This window comes from Oncorhynchus nerka, linkage group LG6 (assembly GCF_034236695.1).
Source record: "Oncorhynchus nerka isolate Pitt River linkage group LG6, Oner_Uvic_2.0, whole genome shotgun sequence".
Taxonomy (NCBI): Eukaryota; Metazoa; Chordata; class Actinopteri; order Salmoniformes; family Salmonidae; genus Oncorhynchus; species Oncorhynchus nerka.
Window position 1 is genome coordinate 35,399,557 of NC_088401.1, and position 22,075 is coordinate 35,421,631.

The following is a 22,075-nucleotide window of genomic DNA, read 5'->3' on the forward strand; positions in this document are numbered from 1 at the left end:
GAGGCCGAGTTAGGGGACAATCTGGTTCAGTATTGCACAGGGACTGCACTGCAATGCCATAGCTTATGTTAACCATTTTTACAAGGAAATATAACGCAAACTCCTCACATTTAGACGATGAAGCCTGGCTGAGCAAGTCTGCCGCCGGGGCTGGATAAAGTAAGAAATTAACAACTGAAAACAATATCCTTGGATTTTTCTAGATGTCTGTAATAATCTTTGAGAAATGGGCTTGCCTTTCTTTTCATACAACTTTATTATAGATAGCAATATGTTCTTAAATAACACATAAATTAACCTGTAAGCAATCAATTGTTGAAAACAGTGTCCTCGGATTGTTCTCAATGCCTGTATTAATCTTTGACTAGGCTTAATTATTGTAAAAAGCAATGCATTCTTTAAGAACACCGGTAACTCAATGAACCAGTCATTTTGTAATTTCTGCTTTGTTTGACATGAACATGAGTATATGAATATAAAGATGTTACCTAATGCTTTCAAGAGTTCCTCTCTGATCGCTGAGGTGAACTTCCGGACTAGGCAGAGGGTAGTTACCACGGCAAACAGCAAGTTGTACGACAGGACGATATAGAAGTTTCCCAGCCAATTGAATCTCCCAAAATCTCCGAGAAGGTCAAACCTGGTGATACCTGTGAAGAGTGTTAAGATATTAAATAAAATACCACCAGATGCAATGTTCTTCCATGTGAGTGGATGGATTTCATGAACACAAAACAATCTACTATATCATGATGATTTTTGAGATACTGGAACATAGGGGTTTCTCATGAAACGTAACATTATTTTGCACACTGATAATTCTACATCATTTGCTAGGTTTCCATCTAAATTGGTGACATATTTCATGCAAATATTCTCAAATCTGCACGAATAAAACAATATGCGCATTTTCCCACCAGAGATGTTCCCATCAAACTGACTTGTTGTGGATAAAAGACTACATGCATGATGACGTAGTGCTCATACATTTTTTTCCCCCGATTCAATTCCAATGTACCGAATAACAAATACAAAAGTTGTTATTCTGTACATTGGTTTCCATCTCATTTTTCATCTCTACCGACGGTTTCATCAAACACCAAATAGCGAACTTAACCAATCTGGTTTTGGCGCATGCTCTCTAGACAAGAGAACACAGATAAGATTATACGATGAGATACGCATAAGAGAAATATAATTTTATTTGATAATTGGAAGCCAAACACCAATCATCATGTCACCAGAATTCAAATAGCAGCCGTAGCGCAATATTTAGCCTATTGGAAATGTCCATGGTCACCGTGCACTTAACCACCATATGAAGTGCATCATAACTTGTTTCATCTGCCTATAAAAACTTGTCCTGCTTTTCCACATCGTGGTTGTAGGCCTATACGTAACGATGGTTATTATATCAATATTTGCACGTAACGGTGTTTCAACTGCCATTTCTTGCATAATACATTTTACAGACAAAAATATTTCCTATTTCCACCAGCCTTGGAAACCTGGTTACTGACACCAGCTCTTACCCCTGGTTGAGTTATCTGTCTAACTAATGTGTAATGTAGGCCTATCAATATTCTAGGATTCCCATTGAGATGTAGTGATGAGCAGCATTACATGACTGGACTTTATTGATGGACTGAAAACCAAGAGGAATCAATACAAACACAGGGCAAACATCTGGAGGAAAAAATATAGCTTGATTCTTTCCCAGAGACCGGCACTAAATATACAGTGGGGCAAAAAAGTATTTAGTCAGCCACCAATTGTGCAAGTTCTCCCACTTAAAAAGATGAGGCCTGTAATTTTCATCATAGGTACACCTCAACTATGACAGACAAAATGGGAAAAAAACCCCCAGAAAATCACATTGTAGGATTTGTAAGGAATTTATTTGTAAATTATGGTGGAAAATGAATATTTGGTCAATAACAAAAGTTTCTCAATACTTTGTTATATACCCTTTGTTGGCAATGACAGAGGTCAAACGTTTTCTGTAAGTCTTTACAAGGTTTTCACACACTGTTGCTGGTATTTTGGCCCATTCCTCCATGCAGATCTCCTCTAGAGCAGTGATGTTTTGGGGCTGTTGCTGGGCAACACAGACTTTCAACTCCCTCCAAAGATTTTCCATGGGGTTGAGATCTGGAGACTGGCTAGGCCACTCCAGGACCTTGAAATGCTTCTTCGAAGCCACTCCTTCGTTGCCCGGGCAGTGTGTTTGGGATCATTGTCATGCTGAAAGACCCAGCCACGTTTCATCTTCAATGCCCTTGCTGATGGAAGAAGGTTTTCACTCAAAATCTCACGATACATGGCCCCATTCATTCTTTCCTTTACACGGATCAGTCGTCCTGGTCCCTTTGCAGAAAAACAGCCCCAAAGCATGATGTTTCCACCCCCATGCTTCACAGTAGGTATGGTGTTCTTTGAATGCAACTCAGCATTCTTTGTCCTCCAAACACAACGAGTTGAGTTTTTACCAAAAAGTTATATTTTGGTTTCATCTGACCATATGACATTCTCCCAATCTTCTTCTGGATCATCCAAATGCTCTCTAGCAAACTTCAGACGGGCCTGGACATGTACTGGCTTAAGCAGGGGGACACGTCTGGCACTGCAGGATTTGAGTCCCTGGCGGCGTAGTGTGTTACTGATGGTAGGCTTTGTTACTTTGGTCCCAGCTCTCTGCAGGTCATTCACTAGGTCCCCCCGTGTGGTTCTGGGATTTTTGCTCACCGTTCTTGTGATCATTTTGACCCCACGGGGTGAGATCTTGCGTGGAGCCCCAGATCGAGGGAGATTATCAGTGGTCTTGTATGTCTTCCATTTCCTAATAATTGCTCCCACAGTTGATTTCTTCAAACCAAGCTGCTTACCTATTGCAGATTCAGTCTTCCCAGCCTGGTGCAGGTCTACAATTTGTTTCTGGTGTCCTTTGACAGCTCTTTGGTCTTGGCCATAGTGGAGTTTGGAGTGTGACTGTTTGAGGTTGTGGACAGGTGTCTTTTATACTGATAACAAGTTCAAACAGGTGCCATTAATACAGGTAACGAGTGGAGGACAGAGGAACCTCCTAAAGAAGAAGTTACAGGTCTGTGAGAGCCAGAAACCTTGCTTGTTTGTAGGTGACCAAATAGTTATTTTCCACCATAATTTGCAAATTAATTAATTAAAAATCCTACAATGTGATTTTCTTTCTCATTTTGTCTGTCATAGTTGAAGTGTACCTATGATAAATTACAGGCCTCATCTTTTTAAGTGGGAGAACTTGCACAATTGGTGACTGACTAAATACTTTCTTGCCCCACTGTACATGTTCTTTTTTCCCCAAACACCTTTGGCAAGACGATCACTGTGTTTATAAGCACAAACCCTTCCCTTTCCACGACTGCATGGGGTTTCAGTGAATTAACTATTTAAGAATGCCTGTTCTTTCGGCAGTTGAGGCACTTTGGAAAGTGTCTCTCTTCAATAAGCCAACTCTTTCAACAGGCAAGAAAGGCCAAATTGAAAGAAGGGCTTATACCCCAAAACCATTTGATGTACACTGCATATTAAGATACTCAGGCTATGACGGATCCAGGATAGACAAACCCTTTATGTAACGGATTTAGCAGCCAATGCCACTCTTCCTGAGAAAAGGTCATTTTCATTGTCTGACGGATTACATATTATTCCTTTCACAGGAAACGGTTTTGTTAGTTGGACCTTGGACAATTTGTTAACGTGTAAAAACCGAGTGGGGGAAAAAAAGAAAGAAATGAGCAACACCCCAGGCATCATGGTTATCAATGAGACCACCGTCACCTGCACACATACACCTGAGTCAACTGCTCTGAAGTACACATATCTAATTCAAACAGTAAACAAGCAGAATCTTGTAGGTTTCCGCTGTAGCCAAGACAGATTGTGCAACTCATGGCGGGCGGGTCTGACCCCCTGCCGAGAGGGAATCCTCCATTCAGGCCACTCAGAGACATTCACACCATGTCTCATCTGAGTCAGTGGAGGCTGCTGAGGGGAGGACGGCTCATAATAATGGTTGGAATGGAGTCAATGGAATGGTATGAACCACATGGAAACCACAACTTTGATGTGTTTGATACCATTCCATTGAATCCATTCCAGACATCATTATGAGCCGTCCTCCCCTCAGCAGCCTCCACTGGTCTCAGTGTATGCTTAGTATGAATCATAAACAGAACAACGCCTGAACTTCATTAGAACTTCACAAAAACGACTTGTAGACTTCACAATGATATTATTGCTGGCCAAAATGCTCATCCCTGAGATAATAGGGCCAGGTAGCCACTTCCTCCTGTCCTCTATGTGGCTATGCACACCTCTGGGTTATTCTGATGAGGAATTCATGTGTGAGACCTGCTGCAGACAGCGCCAGTGCGTGGGGAGGTTGATTCTCTCCTTCATCTCTCTCTTCAGCACTGACAGAGACAAAAGAGTGTCTGTTTATTTATCCCCCCCGTATAGCACATTCTGTTGGTTGGAAGTATTTTATATAATCATTTCAATTGGAAAACTCATTTTGTGTATCAGTTCATAAACCATGTGCTATTTTTCAACTTGTATAGCACAGCTGTCATTTTTTTGGTCCTTAAATAAAACTGGTATACTTTTTTTCTATAACCAATTTGTCTTTAATGCAAGGACGACAAACAAGTTCCTTACCTTCTCCCCCTCGTCTCTTCCATTTTTGCAGTAATGATGCAATTATTTGGTTGTAATTTTGAATAGAGCCTACATTTCCATGTATTCTTGTTAGCTGCATGTGAGACAACTCCACCAGTCCGATTTATGATATATTTACAAAGATTAAACCGATTTTAATTCCCCCCCTAAAAATAATGTTTTTTTTTCATCAATTAATACATTTCAGTTTAACCGTAATATTTGTTCGGTCTTTTCTGGTGGATTAATCTGAAATAGCAACCACCTTTCTATGGCTTGTTTAAAAAGTGACATTTTGGAGATTATTTAATTTTCAAACAACCAAAAGTGAGATGTTGTAGTCTGAATAAAGGGGAAAAGTGCATTCTTGAACACCGGGTGAGCCATTCTTACTAATCTGCTAGCGAACCAATTCTGATTTAAGTATAGTTTTGTATGACTGAAGCCTTTAGTGACAGATCTAATGCTGTAATATTTAATCGTTTCTTACCTCCAAATTCATATTCATTAAATAAATAGGCCTGTTTAATTTTGTCTGGCTTGCCATTCCAAATTAAATACAATATTTTTTATTCATATAATTAAAAAAAAACAAGCCGTTAGGTGTAGGCAGGGCCATAGACAAATAGGTAAACTGGGATATGACTAAAAAGTTCAAATCAGGATAATTTTTCCACAAATACAGGTATTTTCCTTTCCATGGTAACAAGATCTTATCTACTTTTGATAATTTCTTTCTTTCGGAATATAAATACCTAGTATGTCCACTTCACCTTTGCTCTCGAGTGACGCAGCGGTCTAAGGCACTGCATCTCAGTGCTTGAGGCGTCACTAAAGACACCCTGGTTCAAATTCAGGCTGTATCACAACCGGCTGTGATTGGGAATCCCATAGGGCGGCGCACAATTGGTCCAACGTCGTCCAGGTTTGGCCGGTGTAGGCCGTCATTGTAAATAAGAATTTGTTCTCAACTGACTTGCCTAGTTAAATAAAGTAAAAAAAAAAAACACCATTCTATTGGTAAACGACACGTGAATGTAAAAGTTGTATTTTTATGTGATCCAATAAGTAATTTGGTTGTAATCCAGAGATGTTAGAAAAATTATCAAGATCCTCTATTTTTAATTGTACCTTTATTTAACTAGGCAAGACAGTTAAGAACAAATTCTTATTTACAATGACCGCCTAGAGGCCTTGTTCAGGGGCAGAATAACAGATTTTTTACATTGTCCAGTCTAGGATTCAATCTAGCAACCTTTCATTTACTGGCCCAACGCTCTAACCACTAGGCTACCTGCCGCCCCTCTATGAGGCTGTGGAGGGATCCAAATTGTGGATTTAAAAGAAAACATGAATCATCAGCGTACAATTTTTTTTTTTATTTATTTCACCTTTATTTAACCAGGTAGGCTAGTTGAGAACAAGTTCTCATTTGCAACTGCGACCTGGCCAAGATAAAGCATAGCAGTGTGAACAGACAACACAGAGTTACACATGGAATAAACAATTAACAAGTCAATAACACAGTAGAAAAAAATGGGCAGTCTATATACAATGTGTGCAAAATGACACCTTTGTTTTTAAGCCCTGGATTTCTAGCCCCTTGATATTATTGTTAGAGCTGAATTTTATAGCTAACATTTCGAAGGCCATAATAATATCCTTCCTGTTTGGCCCTGTCCGGGGGTGTCCTCGGATGGGGCCACAGTGTCTCCTGACCCCTCCTGTCTCAGCCTCCAGTATTTATGCTGCAGTAGTTTATGTGTCGGGGGGCTAGGGTTAGTTTGTTATATCTGGAGTACTTCTCCTGTCCTATTCGGTGTCCTGTGTGAATCTAAGTGTGCGTTCTCTAATTCTCTCCTCTCTTTCTTTCTCTCTCGGAGGACCTGAGCCCTAGGACCATGCCCCAGGACTACCTGACATGATGACTCCTTGCTTTCCCCAGTCCACCTGACCGTGCTGCTGCTCCAGTTTCAACTGTTCTGCCTTATTATTATTCGACCATGCTGGTCATTTATGAACATTTGAACATCTTGGCCATGTTCTGTTGTAATCTCCACCCGGCACAGCCAGAAGAGGACTGGCCACCCCACATAGCCTGGTTCCTCTCTAGGTTTCTTCCTAGGTTTTGGCCTTTCTAGGGAGTTTTTCCTAGCCACCGTGCTTCTACACCTGCATTGCTTGCTGTTTGGAGATTTAGGCTGGGTTTCTGTACAGCACTTTGAGATATCAGCTGATGTACGAAGGGCTATATAAATAAATGTGATTTGATTTGAAATAGATATACTGAGTGGACAACCTTGTTTTACTCCGACAGTTTAATACTTTGAGAAATTGCCATTATTTACTATTTTACACCTAGGATTACTGTACATGACTTTAACCCATTGTATACGAGATTCTCTAAAATGTTAATATTCCAGTCATTCATGTATAAATTCCAGTTGTACTTTATCAAAAGCCTTTTCAAAGTCAGCTATGAATACTAGGCCTGGTTTCCCCGATTTTTCAGTGTTCTATCGTTTCCAGTACTTGTGAAATCATACGTAAAAACCACATGACTTCATGTGGAGAATCGCAAGTGTTTTATTGCTCTGTAAAAAGTAAAAATAAAATAGTGACACTAACAGGAGGATAATTTACCCTGAGGTGGATTACAATTCTTCAGCGGTAAATATGCTAAACTCTTATCATTCATTCCTGTGCTTTCTTTCAATGTTCTGAGTGTGAACTAACTCACAGTGCATGCACCCAAGTTGTGTGTGCATACATTTTTTATTAAAACACGACAAGCATACCCAATATCGATACATCAACCAACCATTCAATTCATCACATTTAGCTATTCCAAAACTGTCATAGCTCACTGAGGTAATATTTGTGGATTTTTTATTTATTTTTATTCGGTAATGCCTGTGAATCCGCTGCACAACAATTAGATTAGGAGATTGATTGAGTGTCTGTAAAGATGTATTTACAGCCTCTGCAAGCAGTTGGCGAGCATCGAGGGCCTTTAACCAAATTGCCTGTAAAGAGACAGGAAGAGGGGGTGGAGAGAGACCGCAGTCAATACACCATGCCAGTACGGTCAAGCTAAATTAATTTCTAATGCTAAAGGTTTAGATCTCGGGTTTGGTATTAGGAGAAAAGCTGATGGGAAGTAAAGGGGTTCTTGGCATTAGAGGAGACAACACTTACGTCCCAAATGGCACCCTGTTCCTTATATAGTGCACTACTTTTGACCACGACCCATAGGGCTATATGGCATATGTCTAGAGATGATGTAACCCCTCTTAGAAGAACCGGTCTTCCTCTGATCACTCGTTTCACATCAGCACCATTATGCAGAATTTAGCATTGTGTATGTGGGCCAAGTGGAATCCATCTCGTCTCACCATCCATTCCAAGTAAGATGGACGACGCCGTGGCGATTACATTAACGGATTCATTTTTAATAATACATCCACTAAAATCGGCGGAGAAAGGTGGCTTGTGTATTCAATCGACAGATTAAAAACGATAAAAGGACAACTAGAATAGCATCTATGTAATAAATGGTGATTTTCTGAGATGGTTGTACTCCGTTTGATAGTGTGCACACCAAATGGCACCCTGTTCCTTATATAGTGCGCTACTTTTGCCCAGCCACAGTGTATTATCCCAGGAACAGCAGCCAGGCTGACAGGAGTGACTAGAGTCCTCTTTGCTGCAGTCTCTCACTGTGCTTTTGGGGACACTGCAGATAAAAGTTACACAAACATACATGGGAAGAAAAGTAACTTCTCAATGGGGGCGGGGTTTCTAGTGCATGCCTTCGTCCTTAATGGCACCCAACTCCCCATGGTTCAAGTAGTGCACCATGTCGGTAGTAATAGGGCTCGACGCTGACCTTTTCACAAGTTGACAGATGGAGGAGCACACAAAGAAATGGAGGAGCACAATGAAAAATATTTGAGGTAACAAGACGTTGTCTTTGTAGTGATGGTGCAATCATGACGGTCATGAATCTGCGGTCATTGTCCTCTCCATGGCACTCAGGGGCTGAGGTACAGTGAAGTAATCATTGCAACAATTATCATCAGGGCAATCTTTTTTTTTCTTTCTCCATAGGCGCACTGGTGCTCCTAAATTACAATTCCTGGTCGCGCCGCAAATATGCGGCACATATGCAAGTAAAATATTCGCACTCTTGAGCCTGGGAATAGGGTGCCATTTTGGGCGCAGGCTATATCACTCTGATGCTTTCAAACACACACACTTACATAACTGGTCATTTTTAGCCGTCCGTTTCCCCTCCCTGAAATCAAATGTGTTTATGGGACTTTTACCCTTGTCTGTACCCTGACTAACCCTGCCACAGGAGGGGGAAACAACAGTACAGAGCACTCCCATTTCAGCAGCGTCACAGGTCCCATGGCTCCCTTTCAAGAGAAGCTTAAATAAAACATGGCGTCCGTCCGACAGGAATTCTGTACAAGCAGCGGTTGTCAAAGACATCAGACCCATTTTCTCCCACATCACCTCAATTCTTAGTGATGTTTGTGTTCATGTCAGTCCTGGGTTCAAATACTTGAAAAATGTATTTCAAATACATTGAGTTTGCTTGAGTCTGCCAGATGGGTAGTATTTACAATTTGGAGACTTTCCTATTGGTTTGTTAAGCCAGGAAAGGATTTTCCCAAGCAGTTGAAACCCAAGTCATCGGACTTACTTTGCTTAAATCGACCATGCCCTCCGGTTCTCTCTCTCACAAACACGTTAATATCTTCACAAAATGGCAGAACGGTAACAATGAAGAGTTTCGATTTCCCATAACACACATATCCAAAACTCCATCTCCCCATGTCTTCCTCCGGAGGGCTTTGGATGAGGGTAGCCTTCATACGTTTAATCCATCTCATCTATTCAGCGTCACAGAGCAGAACCTGTTGGTATTTTGCAACGCTCCCTACGACTCACTGTACGCCAACACGCACACAGACGACGCTATTTAAACAGCTGTGGCCTGCTCGCTGCGTGTCTATTAGTACCATTGTGAATGCGCTGCTAAACCTGTCATTTCTCCCTCTCTTGCTCCATTCTCTTCTCAAATCGCCATGGCAAACTGTGAAGGAATTGAACTTGTTAACCATAACGGTTTGAGGGGCGGGGGGGGACGGCTGGGGATAGCTGAAGTTCTCTGATTGGCCCTCGTGGTCGTTTTCTTAAGACCGGGAATGGGATGGTCACCTCACCTCCCTCCATCACTGCCCTCCAATACGTTCGTCGTGAAATCGATCCAAAGCAGTCCACTAAACACGTACATCTGTGCTCACCTATCGGTTCCATCAACTATGCTTTAGTGAGCTACGTAGGGAACGAGGTGCCATCTGGGACCCCCCACCCCAAAATAAAAAAAAAAGGTTGAATGAATGGCAGGAGAGACTCACCAAGTGTTCTGGACATGACTGGCAGGGCTGAACTCAGCACCAGGATGGACACACAGCAACCAATGATCTACATGAGGGAGACAGACAGGGTTAGAGTATAGAACTTTAACTCGTGAACTCGGGTTAACAAATAGATAGGCCGCGATGAAACGTTTGAGTGTGAGAACTGGGAGGGCGAGAATAGCTTTGCAAGTCAGTGTATACACACACACACACACACACACACACACACACCTTCAGAGTAAATGGATTCCACATATTGTGCAATTAGTACCTCTGAAGATGCTCATTACCAGGTTCTGCTCCTTTGTGGCTTTCGAGTCCTTTCACCGAGTCGTCCTGGCTAGTTACAAAGCCTCACCGTTCCCCCTGCTCATTACCAAGTGAATGGCTGCCACCGTGGGCCAAACAGAGTACACACACACACAGTCCCCCCCCCCCCTCCCCGATTCTCTCTCACTGAAAATAAGAGCTTGCACGGCGTCCGTGTTTACGCAACACACAAACAAATATTGGGGCGAGAGGTCAACTTAACCATTCAGGTTGAGGGCTGGTGAGGAAGATGCCAGAGGAGAGGAGTGAGAGAGAAAGAATGAAAGCAAGGAAGAGAGAGAGAGCGAGGGCTGAAGAGGATGAAACAAAAGGAGGCCTAAATATATCACCTTCTTCATGTGTGTGTGTTTACCGTTGTCATGGTCGTGTCGTCTTTCCTGGGAGTGAGGCCTTCAAACACTCGCAAGCTGTAGAAGCCGACAACAGAGGACACCATCAAATAGCTGTTGCTGAATCAAGGACAAGACATCCTTACGCTTTCGAGACAAAACGCCGTAACATGGACATTTAGTGACATTTCAAGTGGTAAGTTGGCACCTTTTCACCAAGGGTAAAGGTGAAAAGAGGTGACGAAACACAACAGAATGTCCCGGGAAGTGTCCGGCTAAGCTACGTCTTAAGTCAACACCACCAGTCCTAGGAATGTCACTGGGGTCACCACGGAGCAGGGGCCCATATGTATCAAGTGTCTTAAGAGTAGGACTGCTGATCTAGGATCAGTTTTGCCTTTACGATCACAATGAACACTATTACATGGCCAGAGAGGACCTGATCCTGGATCAGTACTCCTTACCTGGAGACACTTTATACAGATCTGGGGTCATTAAAAGGATACAACATGAGGACGATCTCCACCGCGGCCTGGACGACTCCGAACGTGGACAGTGAGGTGTTCCCAAGTCCCCGATCCTGGAACGACAGAGAGGGAGAGTGTGTTAAGGACAACTTAGATAGGATAGATATGAGGAAAGGAGAGAGTGTGCTGAAATAGCAAATGGGCTGGATTCAAATCCCATGCTGCAGGTGGTAGTGACCACAAGGCTAGACCATAAATCAAATCACCATTCAAAATTAGGATCTCTCATGTCGTTGCGTAGTCGGAAGAACACAAATAAATCATGAGTAAAATAATTGTACGTGACAAAGTTAAAGTGAAGTACTTCGTGAGGTTCTATAATCTGTGGGCATGTGATTACAGAAGGAGAAGTTCCGACTTGGTACAAATCAAAGTTCTCTCTTCAACACAGACAGACAGAATCAAAACCGGCTTAGTAATGGATGGAAAGCGATGAAAGAGAGAAAAATACTCCCTTTTTAAATCACTGTCGATCACACAGCATGTGAACAGGTGTTCAAACAAGCGAAAAAGGCATTGAAGTGCTGACGGTAAAAAACATGGAACATTACAAAAAACAAAAAAACAACAAAACAAATACTTTGGCAAACATATCGGATCTTTTCTGCCCTGCCCGTTTGAAGTTTGTGCCGGGAAAGAGATACATCTATATATACACACGCCACTAGCCTCGGCATCTGTGGGATATTTGCTTTTGTCAGACTTGGCACCTTAACTGTTTACGTTAACCACTTTTTTACTTCAATCCAAGGCTCAATGAGCCGCTTTCTCTGTGTTGGAGCGACACAGCAGAGGAAGACAACGTCTGAGTCCCAAATGGCACCCTATTCCCTTTACGGGGCACTTCACCACGGCCCAAGGGGCTCATTTTCGAAAGCAGTGCATATACCGAGTAGGGCGCCATTTAGGACACAGCCAAAGTCTTTGTCTGCTGTGGTGCACTACTTTGGACCAGGGCCCGTGGGGCTATTCTCAAAAGTAGTGCACGGTTTACAGAAGAGGGTGGCATTTGGGATGCTGGCCTGTCCGTTGGAGAGATCTATGCTGTGGCGCACAGCAGCACAGGGACACGTCATTGTTCAGAGTGCTGCATTTCTATCAAGTTGAACACTTCACCAGCGTCACGACTAGGAGCTAGCCGCGACAGCATTCAAACCTTAAAAAATAAATAAAATACTTGTTCATACACTCTGCACACTTGCTCTAACACAAGCGATCTCTGGTGCACGCAATACACACACACACACCACACACACACACACACACACACACACACACAAAGAGAAAAAAAGGGAAGCCTGACAGGTCGTTTCACGCATTTTTATGCAAGTGGCATCTAAAGGAGCTTACTGTGGAGATGTGCTGCAGAGGCCCCCTCAGAGAATTAGCACACAGCATCTGGTGTCATCTATTAATAGTGGAGCGGGAGGGGTTGTGTGTGTGGGAGAGGGAGTGTGTTATGCGTGTGTGTGTCAACGCTATGGGAAAGGTAAACTCTTCAGTGTTACCGTTCTGCCATTTTGTAAAGATATTAACATGTCAAAGTGGCAGGTGTGTGTGTGTGTGTGTGTACGTGGCAGCTTTCTCATTCCGCCTCTCTCCAACCTGGTCTCCTTTGCATTCTAGTGGTGGGTTGGGGCGGGCTGGGGCAGAGGGTAAGGTCGGTGTCGGTCGCAGCCTGCCGCGGCTGGCTCATTCAGACACGCCTTGGTGTGTTTGTTGCTTCTGGGATTAGCGGTGAGCAGCACACCTGTGTGCAGGTGAGGTCGTGAGCCCGAGTGCAGAGCGTGTACACACACAGCGGTCGGGGCCCGCTGGGCCCTTCAGGTGTGTCCCGTCCTCCTCCTCCACACTTTGATGTACTTCACATAGTTTTAATGACAGATAATAACAGAAAGAAAAAGATATATATTCTGTGGATTAAGATGTTTTTTTTGTTGTTGTTGCAAAGCTGCAGACTGACAAGGAACTGACTGTCATCAGTAGGGTTTACAACACTCTGGGAACTTTCAATACATTCCCTGGTTCTCAAAATCCCAGTTGGAGGATTTTGCAGAACAGGGAGGGTATAAGCAGGAAATCCCGAATCCTCCAACCCGGGATTTCTTGAAAACCAGGGAATTTATTGAAAGTTCCAGGAATTTTGCAACCCGAGTCATCAGTCAAACGTTCAGAGGTATGCGGTGGTGGGAAGGTGGGGCTCTGGAGGAAGGTTTCCCTAGGTACAGATCTAGGATCAGCTTCCGCAATTGTAACCTTTAAAAAAATTAAAATAAATGGGACAATCCACAGTTGCTACATCCATTTTTGGAATTTAGAAATGAATGAAATACACTCAATGAGTCGAACCTAAGAAACCTAAGAATGCCTCGTGAGCTTAGTTCAACTGTCAGACCCCAATCGGAACCCAAAATATGAGCCTGTTTTACTCCAATGTTTGTAGACAAAAATAAGTTTAAAACACATTCATAGTTTATCTTGGATTGGTCAGTCATTTCATCAATAGCTCTAATGAATTTTAGAGTGGTTACATTTCTTCAGGCCCATCCCTCAGCTTTTTACTAAAACCGTGCGATGCTGTGACGGCCCTAATTCCACAGGGGATGATCCGGCAATAACACACACAAAAAAAAGAATAATGATTAGTCCTCTTAACACCCGTTCGTCAAGCTGTAAAGGGCCCTGTCCTGACTGGATCGGCCTCCTCTCCTCTCCTCCCAGGCTGTCTGAGTCAGAGAGAGGTGGAGGATGCTGGAGGTCGGAGCAGCCTGTGGTACTCAGTATGCCGAGTGCCACGCGGTGTTGTGAGGGAGCGAGAGAGGGGAGGGAGGGGTACGGACAAACATCCGCAGTGCCGTTCCATTGTGCTGCTGTACTCTGCTCCTGGCCCTGTGGCTCATTTGACTTTCCCACAGTCTGGAGGTCATGGGCCCTCTCTTTTCCCCCCCCTTCCATCTTCCTTTCTCCCTGTCCCTTCTCCATCTCTTTATCCCACCTGGCCCAGTCCTCCCGCTCTCCCCCTTTTCTCTCTGAGCGCATAGGCGGCGTATGAGGGCATTGGGACGCAACCCCCCCCCCCCCTGTCGCCGTAGCGATGTGAGATCAGAGGCGTGGCATCCATCCAGCCCATCAAACTCGTAAACCATTTAGCAGTGCTGTGGCTGTCAGGGGGAGGGAGGGAGGACTCAAGCTGCATGACAAGCGTAATTTGGGGGATTTTCAGCGATGCGTCATGCCAAAGAAAATATCTCCTCGATAAAATAATTGGAATGTCGAGGAGGGCAGCCATTCGCCCGCAAGATGAGCCGAGAAATGAGGCAGAAATAAGATACATTTTGTTGCCTTTGTCAGACGAAAGGAAAAAACGCACACACACGCACGACACTAGCGCACACGCACACCTCGGTCGTACCAGATGAAACGAGATAAAGAGATTAAGAAAGTACATTGCATGCAAGAGGAGATGCAATCTGGAGGGCCATTAAGCACTCCAGTCAGACAGACCGACTCATGAAAGGAGTTCACCTGGCCTGCCTGGTGCACACAGTACCACAGAGCTACTGACTGAACTCACACACACAGAGGAGTGTAAATGCAGCTTATTTCACCTGCCGTGGACACACACACATCACACGTTTCATCTGTATACCACTGTGAAATGACTTTCAATGAGGAGCAGCACAACAAAAAGGGGATCTGCTACGATAAACATCTGGCCCAGAGCTCTCTCTCCTTTCTTCCCAACATGCACCTGAGCATATCCGGAATTTGATTTATGTCCCTGGCGACTGCCAAGCAGCTTTGCAACGGTCTAGTTTAGTAGTGGCCTGGCTCTGAGTTTATCTGTGTTGTGTGTGTGAAAACGGGCTCCGGTGTGCATCTGTTTAAAAGGGGGGACCAGGAAGTAACTCTAGCCTACCGTTGATCCCTTTGGCATGGCCGTCTCATCCACCAGCAGATAAAGGATATTCAGCGCCACCAGCAGGACTGAGATGGTCTACGGAGGAAGGGAAGGAGCCGAGAAACAAGAGGGGTTTTAACATGATTAGGTCAAAGACAACACAGAACTAAATCAATAAGTGGTCGTTTTGTCCGTCCCCTGGAATGCGTGTGTTCAAGCTAAGTGTGGAACCGCTTACAGAAGAATCTCGGGCACTTGGGCTCAGCAAACGCACCGTCGCTGTACAACACTGAGCATGCTAAGAGAGGCAGATTACTCTGTATGTGTGTGTGTGGTTCAATTGAAAGCCCAGCTGTCGCAGCGGTGACTATTTAGCCGAGCCTTTCCTTAAACACGGTCGACAAAAGAGACCACACCCTGGGGCTTGATGCTCAGCGCTACAGACGGGGGTCGGGTGGCTCCCTGTTCCCGATACAGTGCACTATTTGGTCCAAAGCAGGAATATGGTGCCATTTGGGACGTAGACTGAGTTGACCCAGGAATACACCCCCAGCCGCCACAGAGGTTTTCTACTTTATATACGCCATGGGTAAACAGGGGGGGGGGGGGGGGCTTTAGTGGGACTGACTGGCTGAGGTAGTATCAATGTGAAGACTCACCGTCCCTGTGAGCAGTATTAACATCACAATGGGGTACAGCAGGTTCTTCTCCCATGCAGAGGCTTTCTTCCTCCTCTCTAGGGGAAGGAAGAAGGAAAGGCAGGGGAGAGAAAGAGGATGAGGAGGGGTAGAGAGAGAGAGAGGAAGAGACAGCGTGCGGAGAGAGAGGTCAGTGTTGAAAAACCACCACCACATTTGCAGAATTTCTACCGTATATGCAAATACGAGCAACGCCTCAAATCAATCAAGAGCACCCCTCCGTCGCCGGTCGGGTAGAAACCGGAAGCATCCGGTTTTCAGGGGGAAAGGAGAGGCGGAAGCAAAAACAAACACTTCTGGGGGTTCTTTTGCCAACCCGCTCAGGAGTTTCTTCTACGCCTGGTACATTAGGTTAAATCAAGAGTGAATCACCTCCGATATTATTAGACTGTTTTCCTAAATTGGCTCATTAATATATCAAAGATATTAAAAGGTGAGTAGTGGCACCTCATGGCCTCAGGGTTTATTTAGAGTTAGTTGGTTTGGTTCAACATCTGGTGAACGCGTACCAACACCATCTCTTCTCTCAGGGCCCAGAGGGGCTGAAAGTAATAGGGCCTTCACAACAAACCAGAAAAATCACAGTCTTCCTCGTTAATTAGTCAGACAAATCTTCATTATAGAAACAGATCAAACAAAAGCTGAGATTCTGATGAACAACTTGATTTTTAAGTCTACCTGTTAAAAATCAAGAGGTCGTGCTGAGAGGTCGTGCTGCTGCTGCTGATATGCCTTCTTGTTTGCATATAAACAGATGGTTGCAGAGATGAGGTCTCAATCGTTTTAAATCACTCTACACATTGAGAACCTGCCTGACCATAGTAACACGTCAGCATTGATGGCTTCTGAAGACGGACTGATGGGCCATGGACAGTAAAGGACTTGTGATGTAATGACCCTTTTAAAATCACTTTATAACACTGTGGTCCAGGTCCTCTCTCTCCCCCTGACTCCACCTCCCCCTCTCCCCTGACTCCACCTCCCCCTCTCCCCTGACTCCACCTCCCCCTCTCCCCCTGACTCCACCTCCCTCTCTCCCCCTGACTCCACCTCCCTCTCTCTCCCCTCCCCTGACTCCCCCTCCCTCTCTCTCCCCCGAATCCACCTCCCTCCTCCACCTCCCTCTCTCCCCCCCCGACTCCACCTCCCTCTCCCCCGACTCCACCTCCCTCTCTCCTCCGACTCCCCGACTCCACCTCCCTCTCTCCTCCCGACTCCCCGACTCCACCTCCCTCTCTCCTCCCGACTCCACCTCCCTCTCTCCCCCCCGACTCCACCTCCCTCTCTCCCCCGACTCCACCTCCCTCTCCCCCCCGACTCCACCTCCCTCTCTCCCCCGACTCCCCTCCCGACTCCACCTCCCTCTCTCCCCCGACTCCACCTCCCTCTCTCCCCCGACTCCACCTCCCTCTCTCCCCCGACTCCACCTCCCTCTCTCCCCCGACTCCACCTCCCTCTCTCTCCCCCGACTCCACCTCCCTCTCTCCCCCCGACTCCCCCTCCCGACTCCACCTCCCTCTCTCCCCCCCGACTCCACCTCCCTCTCTCCCCCCGACTCCACCTCCCTCTCTCCCCTCCACTCCACCTCTCCCGACTCCACCTCCCTCTCTCACCTCCCTCTCTCCCCCGACTCCCCTCCCTCTCTCCCCACCCCCCTCTCTCCTCCCGACTCCACCTCCCTCTCTCCTCCCGACTCCCCCGACTCCACCTCCCTCTCTCCTCCCGACTCCACCTCCCTCTCTCCCCCGACTCCACCTCCCTCTCCCCCCGACTCCACCTCCCTCTCTCCCCCGACTCCACCTCCCTCTCTCCCCCGACTCCCCTCCCCGACTCCACCTCCCTCTCTCCCCCGACTCCACCTCCCTCTCTCCCCCGACTCCACCTCCCTCTCTCCCCGACTCCACCTCCCTCTCCCCCGACTCCACCTCCCTCTCTCCCCCGACTCCACCTCCCTCTCTCCCCTCCCCTCCCGACTCCACCTCCCTCTCTCCCCCGACTCCACCTCCCTCTCTCCCCCGACTCCACCTCCCTCTCCCCCGACTCCACCTCCCTCTCCCCCGACTCCACCTCCCTCTCTCCCCGACTCCACCTCCCTCTCTCCCCCGACTCCACCTCCCTCTCTCCCCCGACTCCCCTCCCTCTCTCCCCCGACTCCACCTCCCTCTCTCCCCCCGACTCCACCTCCTCTCTCCCCCGACTCCACCTCCCTCTCTCCCCGACTCCACCTCTCTCCCCCGACTCCACCTCTCTCCCCCCCACTCCACCTCTCCCCCGACTCCACCTCTCTCCCCGACTCCACCTCTCCCTCCCTGACTCCACCTCCCTGACTCCACCTCTCCCTTCACCTCTTTCTCTCCTCCCTCCACCACCTCACTCTCTCCCTCCCGACATCTCTCCCTCCCTCTACCTCTCTCCCCCCACACCTGCCCCCACCTCCCTCCCTCTCCCTCCCTCCACACCTCCCCCAAAACTTAATTGCTTATTGAGTTTTAATATATTAGTAGATCTTGGCCTAGTTCTGCACTGCATGCATTGTTTGTAGTTTTCCTCTGGACATGTAGGAGAATCTTAAGGAACGCTGCATCATTAAGGGTGTCCAGTAGAGCTTATTTTTAAACCTAAGTAATTGTAGTGTGTGCAGTACTCTATATATTTTGTACCAATTGAGAACTTGGGTCTAATTCCCTGAGATCTGCATCTTCTCTGGAAAATCATTTTTTTGTTGTATTTTTGGGGTTTATTTTCTCTCTCTCCCTCTTCTCCCTCTGTGCCAGTCTGGGCGGCCTGTGAAGTTTGCCAAGGCGCACTCTATATGCACCATTCTGCTAAATTAATGACATCACTAAAAGGCTGGGCACAAGATAAAAGTTTGCATCTTGTCTAATATCGTAAGTGCCTTTGTGGCCTCCTCTCCCCCTCCTAACCCCCCAAAAGCCTCGGCGTGCACCCACTGTACCTCATTTATAATATCCGAAAAAGCACAGGAAAGAATCATTATTGAGCAGAAATGCTTTGGAACTTGTCCAAATTAAGAAACAAGACCGAGGAGGGAGAAGAAAGGGGTCGCCGGCTCTTAGCAATATCCGAAAAGCCTACTTTTTTTTTTTTTTACACGTGTTTCAATGGGAAATTGAACAGGAAGTCCCGAAAGACAGCATCTGTCCATACATACTATCATTCGAGTGAAGCGTAAAAACGCGGAAGCGGAACTCACCCAGTTTATTCCTCTGATCTCGGACGATGTCCAGTTCTTTGTTGAGTCGGTGAGCGTTTCCGTGGGAACGAGAGTGAGATGATGTTGACCCTGCGGAACAAGGAAACAACCACATCAAAACGAGGGTCCCGGGGACGTGGTTTTGTCAAAGCTTTTGACTGGTCGTCATCCATCGTTATTCTTTTACACGTCACTCACCCAGGCCCCACTTAAGTCATTGTGATTAAACTGCCAAGTATCGGGCAAAGTTTGTTCATTTGACAGAAATAGGAAGGCTAAACAGACTGTTCGACTAGCTACACGTGATCAATGTCAAAGACTTGCTCATAGTCGGAGAGCAAGTGGTGTCCCTTTAACGGTTAGATGAATCATTTGTCACTGCTCACGTAAGTACAGTTATTTCTCCAGAAAAGGTTGAAGTAGGTTTGCACTAAATGCCACAATTAAGAGCGTGTCAACGTCACATATGTATTTTCCTACCTCAACCTTTATGGCATTTCACTTATTTTATCTGATTGGGTAATCCTGCTTAGTACATAACGTGATCTCTCAAACAAAGTTTAAAAAAAAAATATATATATATATATAATCTTGTGTGTCAGTGCTGTCTAGCGAGCGAACGGGTGCATGCTCCAACTAGTCCTGGGACTCGGGATAAGACAGCGAGGGATTCTCCATGAAAACCGCAAGGGCAGCTCATTTAAGGCTAATTTATTTGGTTTTACTTCCAGCCATGACATACAGTTTGGAGGCCTCCAAGCCAAGTGGAAAGAGTAACCATTTTGCATCCCCTGGGGTGATTGGCAGATCAAGACCAATTAGTTCAATGTTACACTGTTACTAGCGTGCAATAAAATATGATCCTTCATCTTTGTTACAGGGGTGAAGAACCAATCACTTCTATCAAATCTTTCTTCCACCCCCAACTATTATGACACACCCCGTCTGGATGGGCTTTGGGATCCAAAGAGAGAGAAAAAAAACGTTTTAAAACTAAATGGAGGACAAAAAAAAAAAAGAAAAAAGAGTGGATCCTGTCTGTGCCCTGTCTAATACCTGTCCCAGGAACACTATTTGGAAACATTGAATCCTCAACCCAAATGCAGTCACGGTGCAACAGGAAATGACACTAGTAGTTCAACAGGACGTGATTTGAGTCGGACACAACATTGAGCCCTGAGGGGCGCCGTGGCTGTTCAGCTACAACATACTTTATCTTAAATCGCTCATCTATCTGGGAGAACGGATCCAAACAAACTCTGCACCCTCACCTTACCACAGTAATCCTTTTATTACACTGACACCAAATACATTTCAGGCTCCAACTAGACGGACTATTTTTAGGAACATCATTTCATCTGAATACCAACCAAGAACAACATCATTACATGATAAAAACGCAGGAGATAAAGGAAAAATGCATAATAGCATTTTAAGAAGAGACATCGCTCAAGCAAAAGTAAGCAGAGTAGACAGCGCACCCCCCCCCCCCCCCCCAAAAAAGTTCCAGAGTTAGTGCATGTACAGCCGCTCCTACATGTTTCGAAAAATAATTTCACTTTCCAACCTTCACCATAGCTTAGCGATTATGTCACCTAGCATTATGCTAAGTAGAATGCTGAGGTGCCGGACGGAGGCGCCGGCAAGGTCGTCGTGCCGCATAGCATCTGGACCAGAGTACACGGCTGCTGCCTCGCAACACACCGCGTGAACCAGAGCGGCTAGCGAGCCTCAGACACATACTTCACATTGTAGTCATTTAGCAGACACTCTTTTCCAGAGCGACTTACAGGAGCAATTAGGGTTAAGTGCCTTGCTCAAGGTCACAGACAGATTTTTCCCACCTCGTCGGCTCGTGGATTCGAACCAGCGACCTTTCAGTTAACCGCCGACAACCCTTCTTCACCGCTAGGCTGCCTGCCTCCTATTGTTACATCGCCCTCTCGCCTAATTGGGAACTGCGTCAGAAGATGTGGCATGAGGTACAAAATGAAACCCATCCTTGTTACCCTCAACGGAACGCCGTAAAACTACATAGACCTAAGCATTGACAGCAAAGTACGGGAAGTAAAGCTATGAAAAAGGGAGAATTTGATATCTTAATCCATATCATTTGTAGCCTAACGTGCATAATCAATTTCCTCAAAATGACCAAACACACTTCATTAATCCCAATGCCCCAAACTGCAATAACTTAACGAAAGATGCGTCCAAATTTTATCTCCTTTCTCCTGAAGTGTAAACTCGTTCACTACTTCCCACAAATCAAAAATCATTGCCTAGAGGGAGTTTCCGCCTTATTTCTTATACTCATTTCGAATCAGTAAAGGGAAGTGAACAAGTGCATACTTTGGAAGCAGAGATAAATTAGGACGTAGCTAGACTCTCTCAATAAAAATAGGCTATAGCATAGCAAACAGGGACACCTGGTGGAGGGGTTGTACCAAATCAGATTGCACCATTTTGTCAGGCCAGTGTAAACTATGCATACGTAAACAATCCTGACATGAATGACAGGCAGTTCAACCTTGTACATACGCAATACCTTTTCTTTTTTTTAAAAGGACAAGCTTGCTTTCCCATGACTGGCCAGGTAGCCAGATCTGATATTTTAATGAGCGTGCCACTGCGTGTCTACCGGCGGTTCGTACGGTCCTATCAAACCTCTCGCAGAGTAAACACACACAGCCAGAATAACCCACCGCTCTTTTGCATCTAGAGCAAACAAACAAATCCTAAATGTAATTTGAGATATAATTGCACAAAGAGATGCAAACCCCCCCCCCCCCCAAGAGTAAATATACATCAACACAATCCATTGACTCCACTCAATAATCCCAAACAGCAAACATAAACAAAGTTTAACGAGAGAGGTCTAATCTACGGGACGTCGGGCGAGAGATGCGGAGGACACAGGCCAAGCGAGGAGAGGACATTGGGCGCTTGTGG

At 45.6% G+C, this 22,075-nt stretch overlaps 1 protein-coding gene across 4 annotated transcripts in view; it reads right to left on the reverse strand.

Annotated features, from left to right (window-relative positions):
- Window positions 1-22,075, reverse strand: part of lmbr1 (limb development membrane protein 1) — a 54,873-nt gene that overhangs the window by 5,556 nt on the left and 27,242 nt on the right. For 2 of the 4 annotated variants that reach the window (XM_029661541.2, XM_029661540.2), the window contains 7 exons: window positions 19,127-19,216; window positions 15,874-15,950; window positions 15,233-15,310; window positions 11,293-11,366; window positions 10,810-10,900; window positions 10,125-10,191; window positions 489-650 (listed from right to left, as the gene is read on the reverse strand). In XM_029661541.2, the coding sequence (XP_029517401.1) occupies window positions 489-650; window positions 10,125-10,191; window positions 10,810-10,900; window positions 11,293-11,366; window positions 15,233-15,310; window positions 15,874-15,950; window positions 19,127-19,216 (639 nt within the window). The other 2 variants (XM_029661542.2, XM_029661543.2) reach the window with 2 other exon arrangements.